This window comes from Hyla sarda, chromosome 6, assembly GCF_029499605.1.
Source record: "Hyla sarda isolate aHylSar1 chromosome 6, aHylSar1.hap1, whole genome shotgun sequence".
Taxonomy (NCBI): Eukaryota; Metazoa; Chordata; class Amphibia; order Anura; family Hylidae; genus Hyla; species Hyla sarda.
The window spans coordinates 260,970,341-260,995,845 of NC_079194.1; the positions used below are offsets into that span (position 1 = coordinate 260,970,341).

The 25,505-nt window shown below is 41.4% G+C and overlaps 1 protein-coding gene across 13 annotated transcripts in view; it reads right to left on the bottom strand.

Moving 5' to 3' along the window:
- LMNTD2 (lamin tail domain containing 2) overlaps positions 1 to 25,505 on the bottom strand; it is a 223,700-nt gene that overhangs the window by 31,158 nt on the left and 167,037 nt on the right. Inside the window, exons 1-2 of one of the 13 annotated variants that reach the window (XM_056527114.1) lie at positions 13,841 to 13,937; positions 13,200 to 13,333 (exon numbers count right to left, since the gene is read on the bottom strand). The exons of the other annotated variants lie outside the window; for them this stretch is intronic. Of the exons in view, the coding sequence (XP_056383089.1) occupies positions 13,200 to 13,318 (119 nt within the window). The 5' untranslated portion in view covers positions 13,319 to 13,333; positions 13,841 to 13,937. Of the gene's footprint in view, positions 1 to 13,199; positions 13,334 to 13,840; positions 13,938 to 25,505 lie in introns of those variants that run through there. 13 annotated transcript variants of the gene reach the window in all.

Consider the following 25,505-nt stretch of genomic DNA (forward strand, 5'->3'; position numbering starts at 1 on the left):
AGGTACTTGTTCCCTTACCTCAGGAAGAAATAGGGTTGGGTATTTATTCTACCCTTTTTTTGGTAACAAAAAAAAATAAAATAAAATAAAAAAACAATACTTACCATACAATTATAAACTTAAAAAACGCTAAATCAATATCTTGTTTCCAAACAGTTCAAAATGGAGACAATAAAATCAACAATAAATCTGTTAATAAAAGACTGCTTCATGGTCTCCATAGACCTAAAAGATGCGTACCTACTTGTCCCTGTACATCCAGACCATCAAAAATACTTACGCATAGCCATAAATTTAGACGTAGGATTGACTCACCTCCAGTTCAGGGCCTTGCATTTTGGGATAGCCTTAGCTCCCAGGGTTTTTGCCAAAATAATATCCGAAATGGCAGCACACAGGCTTATTCTTCCCATACTTAGACGATTTCCTTTTGGTGGGGCAGTCAGAAAAACAGGTCAAAGAATTTTTAGACCACACTATAGCCATCTTAAAAAAGTTAGGTTGGATTGTAAATTGGGGGAAATCATCCCTTGTTCCGGACATAAAGTCTTTCTAGGGGTAATCCTAGACTCCCAGCAACAAAAGTCTTTTCTTCCACACCAGAAAATCCCAAAAATCCAAAACACAGTGAGGGAAGTGCTGTCTTGTCAGTCAATTTCCATAAGGAAGGAGATGTCGTTGTTGGGTCTATACACGGCAACAATCCAAGCAGTGCCCTGGGCACAATTTCACTCAAGGGCCCTTCAGAAAAATTTACTCAGTTGTTGGAATGGGACAATAAAAAGCTTGGACATAATGTTTTCCCTGTCTCACGAAACAAGGAATTTGCTTCTCTGGTGGCTAGTAGAAAGCAATCTAAGCATAGGACTAGATTGGGTCCTGGAAAGTCCAAAAGTTCTTACCACAGATGCAAGTCCTTGGGGATGGGGGCTCATACCAGAGACCTAAGTTTTCAGGGTCGCTGGGATCCTTAAGAATCCTCCCTTTCCTCAAATGCAAAAGAACTTTTGGCAGTATACTATTCTCTAGCAAGAGTAAAACATCACCTACACCAAGAAAACATAAACATTTTCTTATACAATACTACTACAGTATCGGTCATAAACCAACAGAGGACTACAAGAAGCGAATCACTTATGCAAATTGGAGAAATAATTTTTTGTTTTGCAGAGTGATATCTACATTCTTTAACTGCTGTGCATTTAAAGGGAACCCTAAATTCAAAAGCAGACTACCTAAGTCGCCAGAAGCTACATCAAGGCCGAAAGAAGTTAAACCCAGAAATTTTCAAAAAAAAATATGCGATCTTTGGGGGTGGCCCGAGATAGATCTATTTGCCACAAGAAACAACAGACAAGTACAGAAATGTTGCTTCTTAAACCCAATGAACAGACCTTGGGCGGTGGATGCTCTGACCCTACAATGGAAATGGGAATTAGTTTACATACTCCCTCCACTTCAATTGCTCCCCAGGGTGATCAAGAAAATAAGAACAGAGAAATCCTGTGTGATCCTAGTTTTCCGCTCTCAGAGAGCTATCTCTATCGGATCCCTGGGTTCTTCCAGAACTGCTGGACCTTCTAACCCAGGGTCCAGTGTCTCATCCACATGTGAGAAGTCTCCACCTGACGGCATGGCATTTGAGAGGATGATCCTCAGGGGCAAAAGTATCTCAGATGCTGTGATAACCACCTTACAAGCCAGAAGAAAGGAAATAACTAATATGATATATTTCAGAGTTTGGAAGACTTTTTGAATTTTCTTAACCAACCTTTTTCAGCAAATTCTGTTCCAGATATTCCTAAAATTTTAGATTTTTTACCATCAGGTCTCTAGATAAGGGTTCAAAGGATGCCACTTTAAAGGTTCTAGTGTCAGCCCTAGGAGCCTTGTATAACACCAAAGTTGCGTAATAAGATTTTTCAAGGCACTCAATAAGCTGTCTATTGCTAGGGTCCCGAAAGTCCCTTTGTGGAATCTTTATTTGGTGTTCAATGTCTTTCTGCCAGATCCCTTTGAACCCCTAGATGACATTCCTCTAAAAAACTTAACAGCCTTATCTAGTGGAGACCCCTATACAAGGATCCTAGAAGATAGCATAGTGTTTCTACCCGATCATGCTTATCTCCCTAAAGTAGTGTCTGCTTTCCAGGTATCTCAGGAAATTGTTCTTCTGTCATTTTGTTCTAAACCCTCTAATGACAGAGAAAGGTCCTTTAGCACCTTAGATGTTAGAAGGTGTGTCTTTAAATATCTAGATATGACTAAAGATTTTAGGAAGTGTAGTTCCCTTTTTATTCAGTTTGCAGGAAAAAATTAGGGCAAAAAGGCTAATAGTAACTCCCTGTCTAGGTGAATTAGACAGGCTATTAGTTTAGCCTATTCAGTATCAGGTTTACCTACTCCAGTTGGTCTTAGAGCTCACTCAACCCGAACGGTAGCCGCCTCTTGCATGGAAAAAAGGGGCGCTTGTATAGATGAGATCTGCAGGTCAGCTACCTGTTCTTCACCTCATACTTTTTTTCGTCACTATCGGATGAAAGTTGGCAGTTCTTCTTCCCTTTCTTTTTGTCGCAAGGTCTTGCAGTCAGTAATCCCACCCTAATTGGTTTTTCTCTGATATTCTCTCAGGTGGTGCTGTCATGGCGACTGGGAAAGCTGGTAATTACTCACCGGTAATTCTGTTTCCCCGAGCCATGACAGCACCAGGGCATTCCCACCCTATATTTTCAGGTGTTATTTCCTCACGTGGTGGGGGTCCACTTTCTTAGCTTTTTCTTAAATAATGTTATGTTATGTTGTGCTTACTAATTAAGAAGGCTCTTCTGGTATCTGTAACTCACTGAGGCCGAGGTGGACGATTCTTCTTTCTATCATCAGGTTTCCTGTCCCGAGGGACGGAGTCCCTCTCTCAGGTGGTGCTGTCATGGCTCAGGGAAACAGAATTGCCAGTGAGTAATTATCGTCTTTCTGTCTGACCACAGTGCTCTCTGCTGACACCTCTGTCCGTGTCAGGAACTGTCCAGATGAGGAGAGGTTTGCTTTGGGGATTTGCTCCTACTCTGGACAGTTCCTGACATGGACAGTGGTGTCAGCAGAAAGCACTGTGGTCAGGCGGAAAATAACTATACAACTTCAGCAGCTAATATGTACTGGAAGAGTTATTGTACTGGATATTGTACTTGATATTGTACTAATATGTACTGGAAGATTTTTTATTAGAAGCAATTTACAAATCTGTATAACTTTCTGGAGCCAGTTGATATGAAATAAATTGTTTTCCACGTGAGTACCCCTTTAGGGACACAGCCCTTGCCTTATAAAAGCCATTACTCTTTTATTTTTCCCCTACAGATCCATGTGAGGGCTTGTTTTTGCACAACAAATTTTATATTGCAATGACACCTTTTATTTTACCATCTACAGCGCAACAAAAAAATTATTATTTATGGTTACAAATTGATAAGAAACCCAAAATTTTGCAATGGACACTTTATGGTAAAACTGACATGTTCTCTTTATTCTGTGGGTCAATACAACTAAAATGATACCCGTCTTTACACGATTTTCTATTATTGTACTGCTTTTTAAAAACTCAATCTTTTTTTACAAAGTATGTTTAAAATTGCCCCTATAACTTTTTTCTTTCTCCATATACGGGGCAGTATGAGGGCTCATTTTTTGCGCTGTGATCAAAGTTTTCATGGGTACCACTTTTATGTATATGTGATTACATTTTATAATTTTTTGGGGGATGTGATGTGACTGAAAATCAGCAATTTGGGGCTTTGGTACTTTTTTTTTTACGTTTCCGCCATTTACCACACAGGCTCATTAACATAATATTTTAATAGATTGGACATTTCCGCATTCATCAATGCCATGTATGTTGATTTATTCTTATAGCACTATGCTTAACCCCTTAAGGCCCATTTTCCCCTAAGGACTCAAAACAATCTTCGTTTTTGCACTTGTGTTTTTTTTCTCCTATCTTCCAAAAATCATAATGCATTCAATTTTGCACCTACAGACCCATATACAGTGGGGATCAAAAGTTTGGGCACCCCAGGTAAAAATTTGTATTAATGTGCATAAAGAAGCCAAGGAAAGATTGAAAAATCTCCAAAAGGCATCAAATTACAGATTAGACATTCTTATAATATGTCAACAAAAGTTAGATTTTATTTCCATCATTTACACTTTCAAAATAACAGAAAACTGTTGGCATCTGCAAATAAATGGCATCTGCAAAAGTTTGGGCACCCTGCAGAATTTATAGCATGCACTGCCCCTTTGCAAAGCTGAGTCCTGCCAGTGTCATGGATTGTTCTCAATCATCATCTGGGAAGACCAGGTGATGTAAATCTCAAAGGTTTTAAATGCCCAGACCCATCTGACCTTGTCCCAACAATCAGCACCATGGGTTCTTCTAAGCAGTTGACTAGAAATCTGAAACTGAAAGTAGTTGATGCTCACACAGCTGGAGAAGGCTATAAGAAGATAGCAAAACATTTTCAGATGTCAATATCCTCTGTTCGGAATGTAATTAAGAAATGGCAGTCTTCAGGAACAGTGGAAGTTAAAGCAAGATCTGGAAGACCAAGAAAAATATCAGACAGAACAGCTCGCAGGATTGTGAGAAAAAAAATTCAAAACCCACATTTGACTGCACAATCTCTACAGAAAGATCTGGCAGACACTGGAGTTGTGGTACACTATTCCACTATAAAGAGATACTTGTACAAATATGGTCTTCATGGAAGAGTCATCAGAAGAAAACCTCTTCTACGTCCTTACCACAAAAATCAGCGTTTGAACTTTGCAAATGAACATATAGACGAGCCTGATGCATTTTGGAAACAAGTTCTGTGGACCGATGAGGTTAAAATTGAACTTTTTGGCCGGAATGAGCAAAGGTACGTTTGGAAAGGAAGGGTAACAGAATTTAATGAAAAGAACCTCTGTCCAACTGTTAAGCATGGGGGTGGATCAATCATGCTTTGGGGTTGTATTGCAGCCAGTGGCACAGGGAACATATCACGAATAGAAGGAAAAATGGATTCAATAAAATTTCAGCAAATTTTGGATGCTAACTTGATGCCATCTGTGAAAAAGCTGATGTTAAAGAGAGGATGGCTTCTACAAATGGATAATGATCCTAAACACACCTCGAAATCCATGGGGATTACATCAAGAGGCGTAAACTGAAGATTTTGCCATGGCCTTCACAATCTCCTGACCTCAAAATAATTTAAAATCTATGGATAGACCTTAAAAGAGCAGTGCGTGACAGATAGCCCAGAAATCTCAAAGAACTGGAAGACTTTTGTAAGGAAGAATGGATAAAGATACCTCAAACAAGAATTGAAAGACTCTTGGCTAGCTACAAAAAGCATTTACAAGCTGTGATACTTGCCAAAGGGGGCAGTACAATATATTTACTCTACAGGGTGCCCAAACTTTTGCAGATGCCATTTTTTTTTTTGTTATTTTGAAAGTGTAAATGATAGAAATAAAATCTAACTTTTGTTTACATATTATAAGAATGTCTAATCTGCAATTTGATGCCTTTTGGAGATTTTTACATCTTTCCTTGGCTTCTTTATGCACATTTATACAGATTTTTACCTGGGGTGCCCAAATTATTGATCCTCACTGTAGGAGCTTGTTTTTTGTGTCACCAATTATACGTTGTAATGACATTACTTATAACAATCTGCGGAGAAACAAAAAAAAAAATTATTTGTGGGGTAAAATTTAAAAAACAAAAACGCCATTTTGCTAATTTTTTGGGCTTCTGTTTCTACACAGTGCACTTTTTGGTAAAAATGACACATTATCTTTATTCTGTAGGTCCATACAATTACAAAGATACCCAATTTATGCATGTTTTATTTATTTTACAACTTTAACCCCTTAAGGACCAGGGGGTTTTCCGTTTTTGCACTTTCATTTTTTCCTCCTTACATTTAAAAAATCATAACTCTTTAAATTTTGCACCTAAAAATCCATATGATGGCTTATTTTTTGCACCACCAATTCTACTCTGTAATCACATCAGTCATTTTACCCAACAATTAAATGATACCCTACTTTTATAGGTTGGATTTTGTCATACTTATGAAAAAAATCATAACTACATGCAGGAAAATTTATACGTTTAAAATTGTCATCTTCTGACCCCTATAACTTTTTTATTTTTCCGCGTATGGGGCGGTATGAGGGCTAATTTTTGCTAAGTTTTTTTAGCGGTACCATATTTATATTGATCGGACTTATTGATCGCTGGATCTCAGGCACTGAGCAGTCATTCGGCGATCGGACAGCTCCCTGAGCTAACCGGCATTGTTTTACTTTCACTTTAGACACAGCGTTCAACTTTGAATGCCGTGTCTAAAGGGTTAATAGCGCCGTGGCCCCACGTTATAGAAAGAGAAAGGACTCAGGATGTACCGGTACGTCCTTGGTCCTTAAGAGGTTAAAAAATTATAACTACATGCACCAAAATTAGTATGTTTAAAATTGTCATTTTCTGACCCCTATAACTTTTTTATTTTTCCACGTACGGGGCTATATGAGGGCTTATTTTTTGCTCCGTGGTCTGTAGTTTTTATTGGTATCATTTTTGTTTTGCTGGGACTTTTTGATCGCTTTTTATTAATATTTTCATGGTATCCTCTTACCTTCCTCCAGTGTGTCCCTTCGGCGATTGATTGTTCCAAGCCTGAGATGGAGGTTTGAGCAATCGACCGCGGATAACACTTATCAATGCAAAGCTATGGCTTTGCAGTGAACAGTGTATAAGGTCAGTGTGTGCAGTGTTATAGCCCCCTATGGGAGCTATAACACCGCAAAAGAAAAGTGTGAAAAAATAGTTAATAAATGTGATTTAACCCTTTCCCGCATAAAAGTCCAAATCACCCCCTTTTCCCCAAAAAAACAAGTAAATAAAAATAAAAACATATGTGGTATCGCCGCGTGCGTAAATGTCCGAACTTTAAAAATATATCATTAATTAAACCGCACGGTCAATGGCGTACGGCAAAAAAATTCCAAAGTCCAAAATAACGTATTTTTGGTCACTTTTTATATCATGAAATAATGAATAAAAAGTACAAAAATATTACCGCTAAAAACATCAGATCACGGCGCAAAAAATGAGCCCTCATGCCACCCCATACACGGTAAAATAAAAAAGTTACAGGGGTCAGAAGGTGACAATTTTAAACGTATACATTTTTCTGCTTGTAGTTATGATTTTTTCCAGAAGTACGACAAAATCAAACCTATATAAGTAGGGTATCATTTTAATCGTATGGACTTACAGAATAAAGATAAGGTGTCATTTTTAAGGAAAAATGTACTGCGTAGAAACGAAGCCCCCAAAAGTTACAAAATGGCGTTTTTTCTTCAAATTCGTCGCACAATGATTTTTTTTTCCGTTTTTTGGGGTAAAATGACTGATGTCATTGCAAAGTAGAATTGGTGGTGCAATGGATTTTTAGGTGCAAAATTGAAAGGGTTATGATTTTTAAAAGGTGAGGAGGAAAAAACCAAAGTGCAAAAATGGAAAAACCCTGCGTTCTTAAGGGGTTAAAAATGTCGGCAATGCGCAAAGGTTGACAGCGTAAACAAACCTTGCGCAGAAAATAAATTTGTGTTTACTGCATTTTTCGCTTCACCGTGCATGAACAATAGAAAACATCTGAAAATTTTCCACCAAAAAAGACGCACAAGAAAGACGCAATGAGTGACACTGCACAAAATTATGTGTCAAAAAAGAAACATCAAAAAGGGGTAAAATCTTTGATAAGTCTCCGCCAATGCCCTCACCAGCCTCCAGATGTTGCAAAACTATAACTCCCAGCATGCCTAAACAGCCTTTGACAGCCTTTGTCTGTCCAGGCATGCTGGGAGTTGTAGTTGTGCAACACTTGGAGGGACCCTGGTTGGGAAACACTGATGTACACATTGACCCCACCAGCAGAATAGTGAGTGCAGCTCTGGAGCTCACATATATACTGTATATTAGTGTCTTCCAACCAGGGTGCCTCTAGCATGCTGGGAGTTGTAGTTTTGCAACAGCTGAAGGCACCCTGGTTAGGAAACACGGCTGTATATAGTCACTTCTCACCAACAGATTGCAGAAAGAACTCACCACACTACTCTCCTGGCTGCTCTGGGACCTTTAGCTCCGCCCCTAAGTAACATGATCACCACAGGTACTCAAAGAAATCACCCCCTCCAGCATTCAGAAGGTACAAAGCAGGTCCTGATCGGGCAGTCACTGTCATTATGTTCTGTGTGGAGATCCCTGTTTTTAAGTGACTGCCAACCAGGACCTGCATGATGCAGGGGGAGTGGGGCCCCCTTTCTTTCCTGGCCATGCGGGGCCCAAAGCATGATCTCCAAAAGCTCCAATGATAATCCGGCCCTGCCGGATAGAGGAGTGCTACATGGTCCTCCTTGGCAAGATTATCCCATGCTCAAGTCCTGCAGGACAGACGCTAGAATTGTGCTTCCCTCCCTCCTCCTCCCCCAACCAGCATACTAGATGGTAAAGGTGCAGGATAGATGGTGGTTGAAGGACCTTTGGTGATGCTATGGAGGAGGCCGGGCTGAGCTGAAGTGGAGGTCACATGTTACCTGCACAGTCACTACTGCCTGTTGAGTGTGAAGAAATCTGCACCTCAGTGTCACCCCAGTAGTAAGGTAATTACATGAGGAGGAGGTTTATTACAGTGTGTCACCCCAGTAATAAGGTAAATACATGAGGAGGAGGTTTGTTACAGTGTGTCACCCCAGTAGTAAGGTAATTATATGAGGAGGAGGTTTATTACAGTGTGTCACCCCAGTAATAAGGTAATTACATGAGGAGGAGGTTTGTTACATTGTGTCACCCCAGTAGTAAGGAGATTACATGAGGAGTTCTTTAACAGTGTGTCACCCCAGTAATAAGGTAATTACATGAGGAGGAGGTTTGTTACAGTGTGTCACCCCAGTAGTAAGGTGATTACATGAGGAGGAGGTTTGTTACAGTGTGTCACCCCAGTAGGTGATTACATGAGGAGGAGGAGGTTTGTTACAGTGTGTCACCCCAGTAGTAAGGTGATTACATGAGGAGGGGGTTTGTTACAGTGTGTCACCCCAGTACTAAGGTGATTACATGGGGAGGAGGTTTGTTACAGTGTGTCACCCCAGTAGTAATGAGATTACATGGGGAGGAGGTTTGTTACTGTGGTACCTTTGCCGTAAGTCCCCACAGTCAGAGTTCCTCCATGCTGGTAGGGCTTTCCTGGTGGGTTAATCCCTAGTCGCCTCATAATGCCATTCAGACATGTATATATTTAATATATTTTATGATAATGTAATTGATGTACAGGACCTTTGGCCTTGTGATTTCTAGTGAATTGTGTTATGCTAGGGTTAAGGACCTTTGGGTCATGTGACTAGATCCTGTGATGTAACCATAATGCCTTGGTTTAGGACTGACAGGTTTGGGGACCAATAAGCTTTGATCCTGCCCCTTCTGTATAAAGGGCGCTTCATCCAATAATCCCGCTCTTAGTTCAGGACTACCAAACTGAGCAGATCTGTTATCACAGCTACAAGACAAGCTAGGCCTGAAGCCTTCCACTTCAGCGCATTCTAAACCGTGAGTTAATCCCACTCAAATCTTACCAATCCTACGTGACTACTGAACCTAAACATACCCCTAAATTCAGTGGAACAGCATACAGCAAACATCAAAGCTTATTTTACTACAAAGTCCCATCCAACCTGTGAGGAGCCTAAATCCTGGTCCTCTTGTAAAAGACTGTTTGTTATCATCATCTGCATAAAATCTGCAGTAAAGTTATTTCCAGTTTTCTCCCTATCGTTCCTGGGACAGGTGGCGGTAGGACACACACACACACACACACACACACACACACACACATATATATATATATATATATATATATATATATATATATATATGTGTATATATATGTGTATATATATGTGTGTATATATATATGTGTGTATATATATATATATATATATATATATATATATATATATATATATATATATATAGATATATATAGAGAGAGAGAGAGAGACTGCACCCTGGCGTCACGACAATCAAGGGTTAATGCTATACCCTACAACACTACTCTGCAACACCCCTGTTCACCCTACATCCCCCAAGCTCACCACATTACAGTGTGTCACCCCAGTAGTAATGAGATTACATGGAGAGGTTTGTTACAGTGTGTCACCCCAGTAGTAATGAAATTACATGAGCAGGAGGTTTGTTACACTGAGTCACCCCAGTAGTAAGGTGATTACATGAGGAGGAGGTTTGTTACAGTGTGTCACCTCAGTAGTAAGGAGATTACATGAAGAGGAACTTTGTTACAGTGTGTCACCTCAGTAGTAAGGAGATTACATATGGAGGAGGTTTGTTACTGTGTGTCACCCCAGTATTAAGGAGATTACATGAGCAGGAGCTTTGTTACAGTGTGTCAGCCTATTAGTAAGGAGATTACATGAGGAGGTTGTTACAGTGTTTCACCCCACTGGAAATTGATTATATGAGGAGAGGGTTTGTTACAGTGTATCACCACAGTAGTAAGGAGATTACATAAGGAGGGGGTTTGTTACAGTGTTTCACCCCAGTAGTAAGGTAATAACATGAAGAGGAGGTTTGTTACAGTGTGTCATCCCAGTAGTAGGAGATTACATGAGCAGGACCTTTCCACGTTCCCCTGTTGGGCCGATATCGGCGTTCCATTCCTCCAATGCTGCTCGGCTCCCTGCTTCCTGGGGATGGTGAGTCATAATGCGTTCAGCGTATCACCGGCCTCGGCTGGTGATAGGCTGAGCGCACTATCATGTGAGGAGCTCTGGCCCCGCCTTCTCCCTGCTGCCTGGGCTCCGTACAGTGCGCTCAGCCTATCACCGGCTGAGACAGGACATCGCGGCGGCCGGCGATACACTGAACGTAGTATGACTCCCTGTCCCCAGGAAGCAGGAAGAAGACTGACCCCAGAGGACTGGAACGCTGATATAGGCACAACGGGGGAACGTAGGAAGGTGAGTTAAAGGGGTACTCCGGTGAAAACCTTTTTTCTTTTAAATCAACTGGTGTCAGAAAGTTAAACATATTTGTAAATTACTTCTATTAAAAAATCTTAATCCTTCCTGTACTTATTAGCTGCTGAATACTACGGAGGAAATTCTTTTCTTTTTGGAATTCTCTCTGATGACATCATGAGCACAGTTCTCTCGGCTGACGTTATTATAATAATAATAACACTTTATTTATTGCTGTCCTTAGTGGGATTTGAACCCAAGTCCCCAGCACTGCAAGGCAGCAGTGCTAACCACTGAGCCACCATGCATGGTTGCTAAAATGGACAGAGATGTCAGCAGAGAGCACTGTGTTCGTGATGTCATCAGTGTTCCAAAAAGAAAGGAATTTCCTCTGTAGCATTCAGCAGCTAATGAGTACTGGGAGGATTAAGAATTTTTAATAGAAGTAATTTAAAAATATGTTTAACTTTCTGCCACCAGTTGATTTAAAAGAAAAAAGGTTTTCACCGGAGTACCCCTTTAAAGTTATTTTTTTTTGTTTTTGCAGCCCGGGCACAGGACTAAAGGAAATTTTTCACTACAGTTTTCCTTTAAAGAGGTACTCTGGCGCTAAGACATCTTATCCCCTATCCAAAGGATAGGGGATAAGATGCCTGACCGCGGGGGTCCCGCCGCTGGGGACCCCCATGATCTTCCACGCCGCACCCCGTTAGAATCAGCCCCCCCCCCGAGCGTGCTCACTCCGGGTCTGATAACTAGCGATCACAGGGACGGAGCATAGTGACACCACGGCTCCGCCCCCCCCCCCCGTGTGAACTCACGGCTCCGCCCCCTCAATGCAAGCCTATGGAGGGGGCGTGACAGCTGTCACGCCCCCTCCATTGGCTTGCATTGAGGGGGCTGTCACGCCCCCTCCATAGGCTTGCATTGAGGGGGCGGAGCCATGACGTCACTATGCTCCGTCCCTGTGATCTCTAGTAATCAGACCCGGAGCGAGCAAGCTCCGGGGGCGGATCCTAACGGGGTGCGGTGTGGAAGATCACGGGGGTCCCCAGTGGCGGGACCCCGCGGTCAGGCATCTTATCCCCTATCCTTTGGATAGGGGATAAGATATCTTAGCGCCGGAGTACCCCTTTAATGTTTTTACATAGAATAATTTACAAATCTTTATAACTTCCTGACAAAAGTTGATTTGATTTTTTCTTCCACTGGAGTACCCCTTTAACATTTATTTTCTCTTATTACCATAATATCATCACATTAGGGACACTAGAGAAGAGTATTTTATAAAAATCCCTTTGCCCAGTTAAGAGTGATATGTTGTAAATGTTTATGCCACACATACTGGCTTATAGAATGCCAGTGTACAGAAGGGTAATGCATACAATGGGGGAGATTTATCAAAACCTGTGTAGATTTATCAAAACCCATGGCAACCAATCAGATCACTTCTTTCATTTTTAAAGAGGCATGTGAAAAATGAAAGAAGCAATCTGATTGGTTGCCATGGGCAACTGCACCACTCTTTCTCTACACAGGTTTTGATAAATCTCCAACAATATACTTACAGATCTTGGAGGAGATTTATCAAAACCTGTGCAGAGGAAAAGTTGCTCAGTTTCCCATAGCAACCAATCAGATCGCTTCTTTTATTTTGCAGAGGCCTTGTTAACAATGAAAGAAGCAATCTGATTGGTTGCTATGGGGAACTCATCAACATTTCCACTGGATGGGTTTTGATAAATCTCTCCCTGTATGTGTCCAAGAGTAGTCAGAGGAAAGCTCCACAAGCATGGGTAAAACCGAAGCTGCCAGTGCCTTGATCATTGAGGGATCTATGACTATTTATTGGAAACGGGAGGGAAATTCATCAACACTTGTGCAGATGAAAGGTTGACTCGTTGCCCATAGCAACCAATCAGTTTGCTTCTTTCATTTTTGAAAAGGCCTCTGAAAAATAAAAGAAACAATCTGATTGGTTGCTATGAGCAACTCAGCAACTTTGCCTCTGCACGGGTTTTGATGAATCTCCCTCCATGTTACTAGATAGTCATGAGATGCCTTTATCTAGTCACCACTTAATACAGCCATTTACAGTATACTATTGCATGTGTTACCTATTAGAACACCGCGTATTAGAACACCGCGATACTCTGTATATTGTAGCGTAATGAGTAATGGGATGACCAGTCACTATACAAAGGTCAGATTGACTTATTTCTTTTGCACCATTCATCTTTTTGCAGCGCTCCTGCCAACAGAAACCTAGATTAGAATTAACCTTCACCTCTGTTGGCAACATTGCTGATATGAAACTAGTTTCCCGTAAGCAGACTGGTCATGTTATTTAGGGCCCTAGGCCAGACCAGATTCAATGAACAAGTGTCAATCAGCGTGATCGCAGCTTGTCATGCAGCTGTGTGGTTGGGCAGCATCATGTGACTCAATTGTTATCGGCCACGCATCGCCTTTTTAGACAGGGCGATGTGTGGCTGATAACTATAATTTTATTGACTGCACAAAAAATTCTAAGCAGCCATTTCCTTGTTTATCGGCTGATCTTTATACTTTTTATGTATAGGAGATTTATCAAAACCCGTGCAAAGAAAAAGTTGCTGAGTTGCCCATAGCAACCAATCAGATCGCTTCTTTTATTTTGAAAAAGCCTTGTTAAAAATGAAAGAAGCGGTCTGATTGGTTGCTATGGGAAACTGGGCAACTTTTCCTCTGGACAATTTTTGATAAATCTCCCCCATACTGATTATAGGTGAGCTGGTCCGGGCCATCTATGCTGCAGGGACCGTCCGGTGGGGAGGGTTAGTCGTTCCGGGCTGTCCATTTTCACCGGGAGGCCCTCTTCTCCGCTCCGTGCCCAGCCCGGACTAGTGATTGCCTTGACAACGATGACAACGCACAGGGACGTTCATGCGCAGGTACATCGGCTGCGCACGGACATCCCTGTGCGTCGTCGTCAAGACAACGTCACTAGTCCGGGGCCGGGCCTGGAGCAGAGAAGAGGTCCTCCCGGTGAAAATGGATAGCCTGGAACGACTAACCCTCCCCACTGGACGGTCCCTGCAGCATAGATGGCCCGGGCCAGCTCACCCTTCCTTCCCACCGAGAAGAGGTGAGTAGAAAACTAAAGGGGGGGTCTGGATGATGACGAGGCGGAGAGTTCACTCGAGTATAAGCCGAGAGTGGGGTTTTCAGCACGAAAAATCGTGCTGAAAAACTCTGCTTATACACGAGTATATACGGTATAAACCATTTTTAGTGTTTTATACTCTGCTCATTTCAGATCCGTTTATGCTGAGGGCTATTTCGGATCCCATATAACCACAAAGCAGAGATAGCATTCGGCACATCTGAGCAGCAAAAGCACTTGGGCGGGTGGGAGAAATGGATACCAATAATCATTCAATGCTGATGAGCGGTGCTTAATTCAAAGAAGCAAGTCCAAACGATATATCCCATAAGGAATAGTTCAAGAATGGAACTCACCCATCCGGCTCAGGAACAGTGTTTTATTGTGCAACAACAGACATACAGCAGTTCGGCATCCCGGGAGAGGGACGATGATAGAGATGGTGATAGCTATGATAGCTATTATGGGCTATTGTGGATTTGATGGACTATGTCAATGACCAGCAGTTTTTGCTTCTTCTTAGCCACAGTTGTATGGGGGGTATTTTATTTTATTTTATTTAGTTTACAGGTTTATTAGCAGAAGCCACCTGATAGACGGTGTCCGTTAATGAGCCAGGGCTTAGCGATAGCTCATAAAACAGCTATCGCTAAACCCCCTTTATTACCCAATGCCACTGGGGTACAGGGAAGAGCCGAGTAGCAACAGGCCTGAAGCATTTTAAATAGGAAAGATTCTTTAATGCCTTATTGATTACATGTATGTATTAAAAAAAAAAAATGAGGTTCCCCGTATTTTCCAAATCAGCCAGATACCAACATAGTAGCAACAGCCTGACATTACAAGGCCCAAGAGCGCCATTTTACATGCTCCGGGCATGCTAGTAGCCAGCTCCTCCCGATATCCCTGTCGTATTTTAAACCAAAAAAATTATTACCAAAAAAATAAATAACCCACCACACCCCTCATTACCCATTTTATTTAACCCCTTAACGACAATGGACGTAAATGTATGTCATGGTGCCGTGGTACTTAACGCACCATGACATACATTTACGCTCCGCCATGACCGCAAAAACTGGACCGGTGTTCGCATCATGCGCCGCAGGTCCCGGCTGCTATCAGAGGCATCTGCGGCAGAGCGGTACTTTAAATGGATGATCGGATCGCCCGCAGCGCTGCCGCGGGCATCCGATCATCCTTAATGGCAGAAGGAGGTCCCCTCACCTGCCTCTGTCCTTCTCCAAGGGTCTTCTGCTCTGGTCTGAGATCGAGCAGACCAGAGCAGAAGATCACCGATAATACTGATCATTGCTATGCCCTTTGCATAGCACTAAACAGTATCAGCAATCAAATCATTGCTATAAATAGTCCCCTATGGGGACTATTAAAGAGTAAAAAAAAGAAAAAATAAATTTCACATTTTACCCCAAAAAAGGGTAAAACAAAATAATTAATAAACATATTTGGTATTGCCGCATGCATAAAAGTCTGAACTATCAAAATTTATTGTTAATTATCCCGTATGGTGAATGGCGTAAACGTAAATTTTTTTTTTTTTTTTTAAAAAGGCCAAAATTGCTGCATTTTTGTCACATTTTATTCCCAAAAAATTTATAAAAAATTATAAAAAGTAAAACCTAAGCAAAAGTGGTACCAATAAAAACTAAAGACTAAAAATCACGGCGCAAAAATTGAGCCCTCATAACGCTCTGTATATGGAAAAATGAAAAAGTTATAGGTGGTCAAAATAGGGCAATTTCAAACATACTAATTTTGTTAAAATAGTTTGAGATTTTTTTAAGTGGTACAATCATAGGAAAGCATATAACATGGGTATCATTTTAATTGTGACATTTGTTACCATAAAGTGTATACCGTGAAAACAAAATCTTCCAAAATTTGCTAAATTGTGGTTTTCTTTTCAATTTTCCCACATAAATAATATTGTTTGGGTTGTTCCTTACATTTTATGGTAAAGTAAGTGTTGTAATTACAAAGTAAAATTGGTGACGCAAAAAACATATCCTCTGTGGATGGAAATATAAAAGAGTTATGATTTTTAGAAGGCGAGGAGGAAGAAACAAAAATGCTAAAATAAAATTGGCCTGGTCCTTAACCCCTTAAGGACTCAGGGTTTTTCAGTTTTTGCACTTTCGTTTTTTCCTCCTTACCTTTTAAAAATCATAACCCTTTCAATTTTCCACCTAAAAATCCATATTATGGCTTATTTTTTGCGTCGCCAATTCTACTTTGCAGTGACATTAGTCATTTTACCCAAAAATTCACGGCGAAACAGAAAAAATAATAATTGTGCGACAAAATCGAAGAAAAAATGCAATTTTGTAACTTTTTGGGGCTTTCGTTTCTACGCAGTGCATATTTCAGTACAAATTACACCTTATCATTATTCTGTAGGTCCATACGGTTAAAATGATACCCTACTTATATAGGTTTGATTTTGTCGTACTTCTGGAAAAAATCATAACTACATGCAGGAAAATTTATACGTTTAAAAAAGTCATCTTCTGACCCCTATAACTTTTTTTATTATTCCACGTACAGGGCGGTATGAGGACTCATTTTTTGCGCCGTGATCTGAAGTTTTTCTCGGTATGATTTTTGTTTTGATCTAACTTTTTGATCACTTTTTATTCATTTTTTAATGGTATAAAAAGTGACCAAAAATACGCTTTTTTTGAATTTGGAATTTTTTTACGCGTACGCCATTGACCGTGCGGTTTAATTAATGATATATTTTTATAGTTCGGACATTTACGCACGCGGCGATACCACATATGTTTATTTATTTATTTTTTTACACTGTTTTATTTTTTTTTATGGGAAAAGGGGGGTGATTCAAACTTTTATTAGGGAAGGGGTTAAATGACCTTTATTAACACTTTTTTTAAACTTTTTTTTATGGGACCTATAACACTGCAGACACTGATCTCTCATCCTGATCACAGGCATGTATTAACACGCCTGTGATCAGTGTTATCGGCGCTTGACTGCTCCTGCCTGGATCTCAGGCACGGAGCAGTCATTCGTCGATCGGACACCGAGGAGGCAGGTAAGGGCCCTCCCGGTGTCCTGTAAGCTGTTCGGGACGCCGCGATTATACTGCGGCGGTCCCGAACAGCCCGACTGAGCAGCCGGGTCACTTTCACTTTAGAAGCGGCGGTCAGCTTTGACCGCCACCTCTAAAGGGTTAATACCGCACATCGCCGCGATCGGCGATGTGTGGTATTAGCCACGGGTCCCGGCCGTTGATGAGCGCCGGGACCGACGTGATATGATGCGGGATCGCGGTGCGATCCCGCTTCATATAGCGGGAGCCGGCGCAGGACGTAAATATACGTCCTGCGTCGTTAAAGGGGTACTCCTGTGGAAAACTTTTTTTTTTCTTTAATCAACTGGTGCCAAAAAGTTAAACAGATTTGTATATTACTTCTATTAAAAAATCTTAATCCTTCCAGTACTTTTTAGGGGCTGTATACTACAGAGGATATGCTATTCTTTCTGGATTTCTCTTCTGTCATGACCACAGTGCTCTTTAATGACCTCTGCTGTCCATTTTAGGAACTGTCCAAAGCAGGAGAAAATCCCCATAGCAAACATATGCTGCTCTGGACAGTTCCTAAAATGGACACAGAGGTCAGCAGAGAGCACTGTGGTCGTGACAGAAGAGAAATACAAAAAGAAAAACATTTCCTCTGTAGTAAACAGCCCCTAAAAGTACTGGAAGGATTAAGTTTTTTTAATAGAAGTAATTTACAAATCTGTTTAACTTTCTGGCATCATTTGATTTAAAAAAAATAAAAAATTCCACGGGAGTACCCCTTTAAGGCCAAAATGGGCCTGGTCCTTAAGGGGTTAAAAAATAAACGCTGGTCATCAATGTAGTCAACCAAATCTGCTGTAATCCTTTGCATACACACCTAAAATGAAAAGAGAAGAAAACACCTAATAAGTACATTTAGGGTCCTCTCACAAAGTTATAGAGGCTTTTTAACATGCCTTAGTTTAACCCCTTAAAGACGCAGGGTTTTTCAGTTTTTGCACTTTAGTTTTTTCCTCCTTACCTTTTAAAAATCATAACCCTTTCAATTTTCCACCTAAAAATCCATATTATGGCTTATTTTTTGCGTCACCAATCCTACTTTCCAGTGACATTAGTCATTTTACCCAAAAATCTACAGCGAAACGGGAAAAAAAAATCAATGTGTGACAAAATCGTAGAAAAAACGCCATTTTGTAGCTTTTGGGGGCTTCAGTTTCTACGCAGTGCATATTTCTGTAACAAACACCTTATCATTATTCTGCAGGTCCGTATTATTCTGTACGGTTAAAATGATATCCTACTTATATAGGTTTGATTTTGTCGTACTTCGGAAAAAAATCACAACTATATGCAGAAAAATGTATACGTTTAAAAATGTCCTGTTCTGACCCCTATAACTTTTTTATTTTTCCACATACAGGGCGGTATGAGGGCTCATTTTTTGCACCGTGATCTGAAGTTTTTATCTGTACCATTTTTGTTTTGATCGGACTTTTTGATCACTTAATTCATTTTTTAATGGTATAAAAAGTGACCAAAAATACGCTTTTTTGGACTTTGGATTTTTTTTTCGTGTACGCCATTGACCATGTGGTTTAATTAACAATATATTTTTATAGTAGTTTATTTTTATTTACACAGTTTTATTTTTGTTTATGGGAAAAGGGGGGTGATTCAAACTTTTATTAAGGAAGGGGTTAAAGGAGTTCTCCAACTGAAATCTTTTATCCCCCGCTGTGCCCGGGCTGTAATACTATACATAATAAACTTTCACTTATCTGCCTACGATCCGATATCGCCGCCCGTGCTCCGATCCCTGTCAGCTTCCTCTTCCTGCGGGTCGGTGACTTCACTTTGCGCTCAGCCTATCAGCAGCCGCGACGGGACATTGCTGTGGCCGCTGATAGGCTGAGCGCAGAGTGAAGTCACCGACCCGCAGGAAGTGGAAGAGACCGGGACCGGAGAACGGGACGGCGATATCGGAACAATGGGGGATCGTAGGCAGGTAAGTGAAAGTTTATTATGTATAGTTTTACAGCCCGGGCACAGCGGGGGTTAAAAGTTTTAGCTTAGAGAACTCCTTTAAATGACCTTTATTAAGACTTTTTTTAAACTTTTTTTTTGCAGTGTCATAGCTCCCACACTGCACACACTGATCTCTCATGCTGATCACTGGCGTGTATGAACACACCTGTGATCAGTGTTATCGGCACTTGACTGCTCCTTCCTGGATCTCAGGCACGAAGCAGTCATTCATCGATCGGACACCGAGGAGGCAGGTAAGGTCCCTCCCGGTGTCCTGTAAGCTGTTCGGGACGCCACGATTTCACTGCGGCGGTCCCGAACAGCCCGACTGAGCAGCCGGGTTACTTTCACTTCAGACGCGGCGGTCAGCTTTGATCACCGCGCCTGAAGGGTTAATACAGGGCATCACAGCGATCGGTGATATCGGTGATATCCTGTATTAGCCGCGGTTCCTGGCCGTTGATACCCGCCGGGACAGACCTGATATGACGCGGGGACACCACGTGACCCCGCGGCATATCGCGGGAGCCAGCGGAGAACGTAATTATACGTCCTTTGTCGTTAAGGGGTTAAAAAATAAAAAGAATCACTTACATATCCTGGTACCATCTTTTTTCTTCTGTAGTTCTGCCTCTAGTAATAATGACTTCATTAGAAGTGAGCTACAAAAACAAGAAGACTGTGTGCAGGTACCCATACCGGTAGCCCCTACAATATACAGTATACAACCATCTATATAGATGGCTGTTTACTGTATAGCCCAGATGGGTTTAAATAGCAGTGCCCAGAATCTCTACTTAACCCCTTCAGTGCTAAGCCGGGGTAGAGCACTCACCCAGCATTGGGGGGGACACTATCCAGCAATGTATAGATGTAAGTCTATGGGAGGGGCCGTGGCTAAATGTTCCGAACGCTAACCAGTTGAGTACCCCTTTAACTATTTCCTTGCGAAAATCTGCATTTTCACCATCGAATCTACCTACCGCACAAGGCTGGAGCTTAACCCCTTAATGACCACAGGCGTACAGGACCGGGATGCCTGCTGAAATCATTCAGCAGGCATCCCGTGATAATGCCCCCCCCCCCCATTTCGGCGATCTGCAGCGATTACAGTCACACATGACCCAGAGATAGATTGTGATCAGCGGTTAGTATACACCGCCAATCACCTCCTGTAGCTAGGGGGAGGTGGCGATCCCGTCACCCCCCCCCCCTCCAGCAGCGCTGCTATTGGCCGGACCAATAGCAGATGGCAGAGGAAGGGTTAATGTCCCCCTCTCTCAGCTCTGTTTGCCCACTGCGTTCAGTCATCGGGCAGAGCTGTGAGAAGGAGCCAGGGACCTCCCCCCCCTCTGCCGAGTATCTGTGCTCCTCAGGGCTGAAGAAGTGATTTTAGTACAGGGTGAGTTTGTATGCAGGGACAGGTAGGAAGTTAAAATAGAATTTTTTTTTAAAAAAAGTAAAAAATGTATACAAATTTTTCCCTCTGATAGATCCTCAAGGGTCCGCCGCAGTTTTTTCAGTGTGACCCGGGCCCTATTAAGGGTTCAAGGTGCTTCATTTGGCCCCCCTTATTTTTTGGCCACAGCGTTTTTTTTATTTAACGGTGTGTGATTTCTAATTGCTGGTGTGTTGCTGGTCAGGTATAAGGATAAGAGGGATGTCCTTATGCTGACCACAATTCATGGTAAAAGCAGCTCACCTGTCCCTGTGCAAGGTACCACAACAACAGTCCTCAAGCCTGATTGTATTCTGGAGAACAATCAGTATATGGGGGGAGTTGATCTCTCTGATCAAGTTCTCAAGCCATACATGGCCATGCGGAAAACCCGGGTATGGTACAAAAAAGTTGCGGTCTACTTGGTACAGGTTGCCATGTACAACTCTTTTGTACTGCTCCAGTACGCTGGCAACACAGGGACATTCCTTCAGTTCCAAGAAGTAGTCCTAAGGGCCCTGATTCTTTGGCAACCGGGAAAGATCAGGACGACGTTCCCAAGGATCTGGAAATATAGGTGCCAGGATCGTCCCAGGTGAAGTCCCCCACACTGGAAAAAGGGACGTTCCCAGAAAAAATGCAGAGTGTGTTACAGGAGGGGAAAACTGAAGGACACCACCACTCAATATGACACTTGTGCCGATCATCCGGGCCTCTGCATTAAAAACTGCTTCAGGGAGTATCACACTTCCATGCAGTACTAAATTTTCTTTTTCATTTTAATTTTCCATAATTTGATCCCAAGTCCAGAGTACATTCCAAGTTTTAACCCCATAAACCAATAAATTGCTCAAAGAAATTTTTCATCAAAAAAAAAAAGAAAAATGAAAAGACCTCTGGGGGCATTTTTTCCAAAAATGGGTCATGGGTCACTGAGTCACTCATCAGGAACTTTTTTATGTTGCCTCAAATGCGCAGCGCTCTCTCTTCACCTAAGCGGGGTGTGCATTTGAGGAAACAGGTTAGGGATGGCCACACACATCACATTCCCAAAATGATGATTCAGAGCATAGGGTTTGTGGTGGGCGTATTTTTTAGTTTTGGCTATGCTCTGGGTCATCATTCTGGGAACATAACCTGTTTTATGATTTTATGTCCCACTGTACCCCATTTAAGTAATTTACCCCATGTAACGCTTCTTGAGGGGGCCCCACTGTTCTGGCTCCATAGGCAGCTATGCAGAAGCTCAAGGCCTGACTGTGCTCCTGCTCCTCTGAGACCGGTGTGCACCCGCAGAGCTGTTAACGCCCAGATCTGAGGTATGTCCTTACTCCAAAGAAATGTATTTACAAATTTACGGTGACATTTTCTCCTGTCATCACTTGTGAAAATGAAAAATATGGGGTAACCCCAGCATTTTAGTGTAAAAAATTAAATTTTTCCTTTTCACATCCCACTTTAATGAGCATTTATCAAACAGCTGTGGGGTGTTAAGGCTCCCTGTTCCCCTTGTTACGTTCCTTGAGGGGTGTAGTTTCCAAAATAATATGCCATGTGGGGTCTTTTTTTTTTTTTTTTTTTGCTGTTTTTTTTTCATCAAAATTTGCAAATGTGACTCCTTCTCTTCTGAGCATTGTAGTGTGCCCGCAGTGCCCTTGATGTCCACACATGGGGTTCAAAATTTTGGGGGGCATTTTCTCCTATTACCCTCCTATTTAACCCCTTAAGGACTCGGCCCATTTTGGCCTTAAGGACTCAGACAATTTAATTTTTACGTTTTCATTTTTTCCTCCTCGCCTTCTAAAAATCATAACTCTTTTATATTTTCATCCACAGACTAGTATGAGGGCTTGTTTTTTGCGCGACCAGTTGTCCTTTGTAATGACATAACTCATTATATCATAAAATGTATGGCGCAACCAAAAAACACTATTTTTGTGGGGAAATTAAAACGAAAAACGCAATTTTGCTCATTTTGGAAGGTTTCGTTTTCACGCCGTACATTTTATGGTAAAAATGAAGTGTGTTCTTTATTCTGAGGGTCAATACAATTAAAATGATACCCATTATTACATACTTTTCTATTATTGTTGCGCTTAAAAAAAATCACAAACTTTTTAACCAAATTAGTACGTTTATAATCCCTTTATTTTGATGACCTATAACTTTTTTATTTTTCCATATAAGCGGCGGTTTGGGGGCTCATTTTTTGCGCCATGATCTGTACTTTTTTTTGATACCACATTTGCATATAAAAACTTTTAATACATTTTTTATAATTTTTTTTTAATAAAATGTATTAAAAAAGTAGGAATTTTGGACTTTTTTTTTTTTTTCGTTCACGCCGTTAACCGTACGGGATCATTAACATTTTATTTTAATAGTTCGGACATTTCCGCAAATGTGTCTATAAAAAAAAAATGTTACGCTTTTTGGGGGTAAAATAGGAAAAAACGGACGTTTTACTTTTTTATTGGGGGAGGGGATTTTTCACTTTTTTTTTTACTTTTACTTTTACATTTTTTTTTACACTTGAATAGTGTAGACTATTTTTTTTTACACTTGAATAGTGTAGACTATTCATAGCAATACCATGATTGCTAATACTGATCTGTTCTATGTATAGGACATAGAACAGATCAGTGTTTTCGGTCATCTTCTGCTCTGGTCTGCTCGATCACAGACCAGAGCAGGAGACGCCGGGAGCCGCACGGAGGAAGGAGAGGGGACCTCCGTGCGGCGTTATGAATGATCGGATCCCCGCAGCAGCGTTGCGGGCGATCCGATCATTCATTGAAATCGCGCACTGCCGCAGATGCCGGGATCTGTATTGATCCCGGCACCTGAGGGGTTAATGGCGGACGCCCGCGAGATCGCGGGCGTCGGCCATTGACCGGCGGGTCCCTGGCTGCGATCAGCAGCCGGGATCAGCCGCGCATGACACGGGCATCGCTCCGATGCCCGCGGTTATGCTTAGGACGTAAATGTACGTCCTGGTGCGTTAAGTACCACCGCACCAGGACGTACATTTACGTCCTGCGTCGTTAAGGGGTTAAAGGGGTATTCCAGACAAAACCTTTTTTTATATATATCAACTGGCTCCGGAAAGTTAAACAGATTTGTAAATGACTTCTATTAAAAAATCTTAATCCTTCCAATAGTTATTAGCTTCTGAAGTTTTCTGTCTAACTGCTCAATGATGATGTCACGTCCCGGGAGCTGTGCATGATGGGAGACTATCCCCATAGGAGCTGGACAGCTCCCGGGACGTTAGTCATCAGAGAGCAGTTAGACAGAGAACAACAACTTCAGAAGCTAATAACTATTGGAAGGATTAAGATTTTTTAATAGAAGTAATTTACAAATCTGTTTAACTTTCCGGAGCCAGTTGATATATAAAAAAAGTTTTGGCCTGGAATACCCCTTTAAAAATGTTACATTTGGGGGAAAACCAGCATTTTAGTAAAAAAAAAAAAGAAAAATTTGATTTACACATCAAAAGTAGAGATGAGCGAACTTACAGTAAATTCGATTCGTCACGAACTTCTCGGCTCGGCAGTTGATGTCTTATCCTGCGTAAATTAGTTCAGCCTTCAGGTGCTCCGGTGGGCTGGAAAAGGTGGATACATTCCTAGGAAAGAGTCTCCTAGGACTGTATCCACCTTTTCCAGCTCACCGGAGCACCTGAAAGCTGAACTAATTTACGCAGGAAAAGTCATCAACTGCAGAGCCGAGAAGTTCGTGATGAATCGAATTTACTGTAAATTCGCTCATCTCTAATCAAAAGTTGTCAAACACCTGTAGGGTGTTAAGGCTCACTGTACCCCTTGTTACGTTCCTTGAGGGGTGTAGTTTCCAAAATAGTATGCCATGTGTTTTTTTTTTTTTTTTTGCTGTTCTGGCACCATAGGGGCTTCCTAAATGCGACAAAAACCATTTCAGCAAAATTTGCTTTCCAAAAGCCAAATGTGACCCCTTCTCTTCTGAACACTGTAATGCGCCCGCAGTGCACTTGATGTCCACACATGGGGTATTTTCATACTCAGAAGAGATGGGGTTACAAATTTTGGGGGACATTTTCTCCTATTACCCCTTGTAAAAATGTAAAATTTGGGGGAAAGCCAGTATTTTAGTGAAAAACTAAAATTAATTTACACATCCAACTTTAACAAAAAGTCGTCAAACACCTGTGGGGTGTTAAGGCTCACTGTACCCCTTGTTACATTCCTTGAGGGGTGTAGTTTCCAAAATAATTGCCATGTGCTTTTTTTTTTTTTTTTTTTTTTTGCTGTTCTGGCACCATAGTGGCTTTCTAAATGTGACATGCCCCCCAAAAACCATTTCAGAAAAACTCACTCTCCAAAATCCCATTGTCGCTCCTTCCCTTCTGAGCCTTATAGTGCACCCGCCGAACACTTTACATACACATATGAGGTATTTCCTTACTCCAGAGAAATTGGATTAGAAATTTTCGGAAGATTTCTCTCCTTTTACCCCTTGTAAAAATTCAAAAACTGGGTCTACAAGAACATGCCAGTGTAAAAAATGAAGATTTTGAATTTTCTCCTTCACTTTGCTGCTATACCTGTGAAACACCGAAAGGGTTAACAAACTTACTGAATGTCATTTTGAATACTTTGAGGGGTGCATTTATGGGGTATTTCTAATATGAAGGCTCTTCAAATCCACTTCAAACCTGAACTGGTCCCTGAAAAATTCTGATTTTGAAAATTTTGTGAAATATTGGAAAA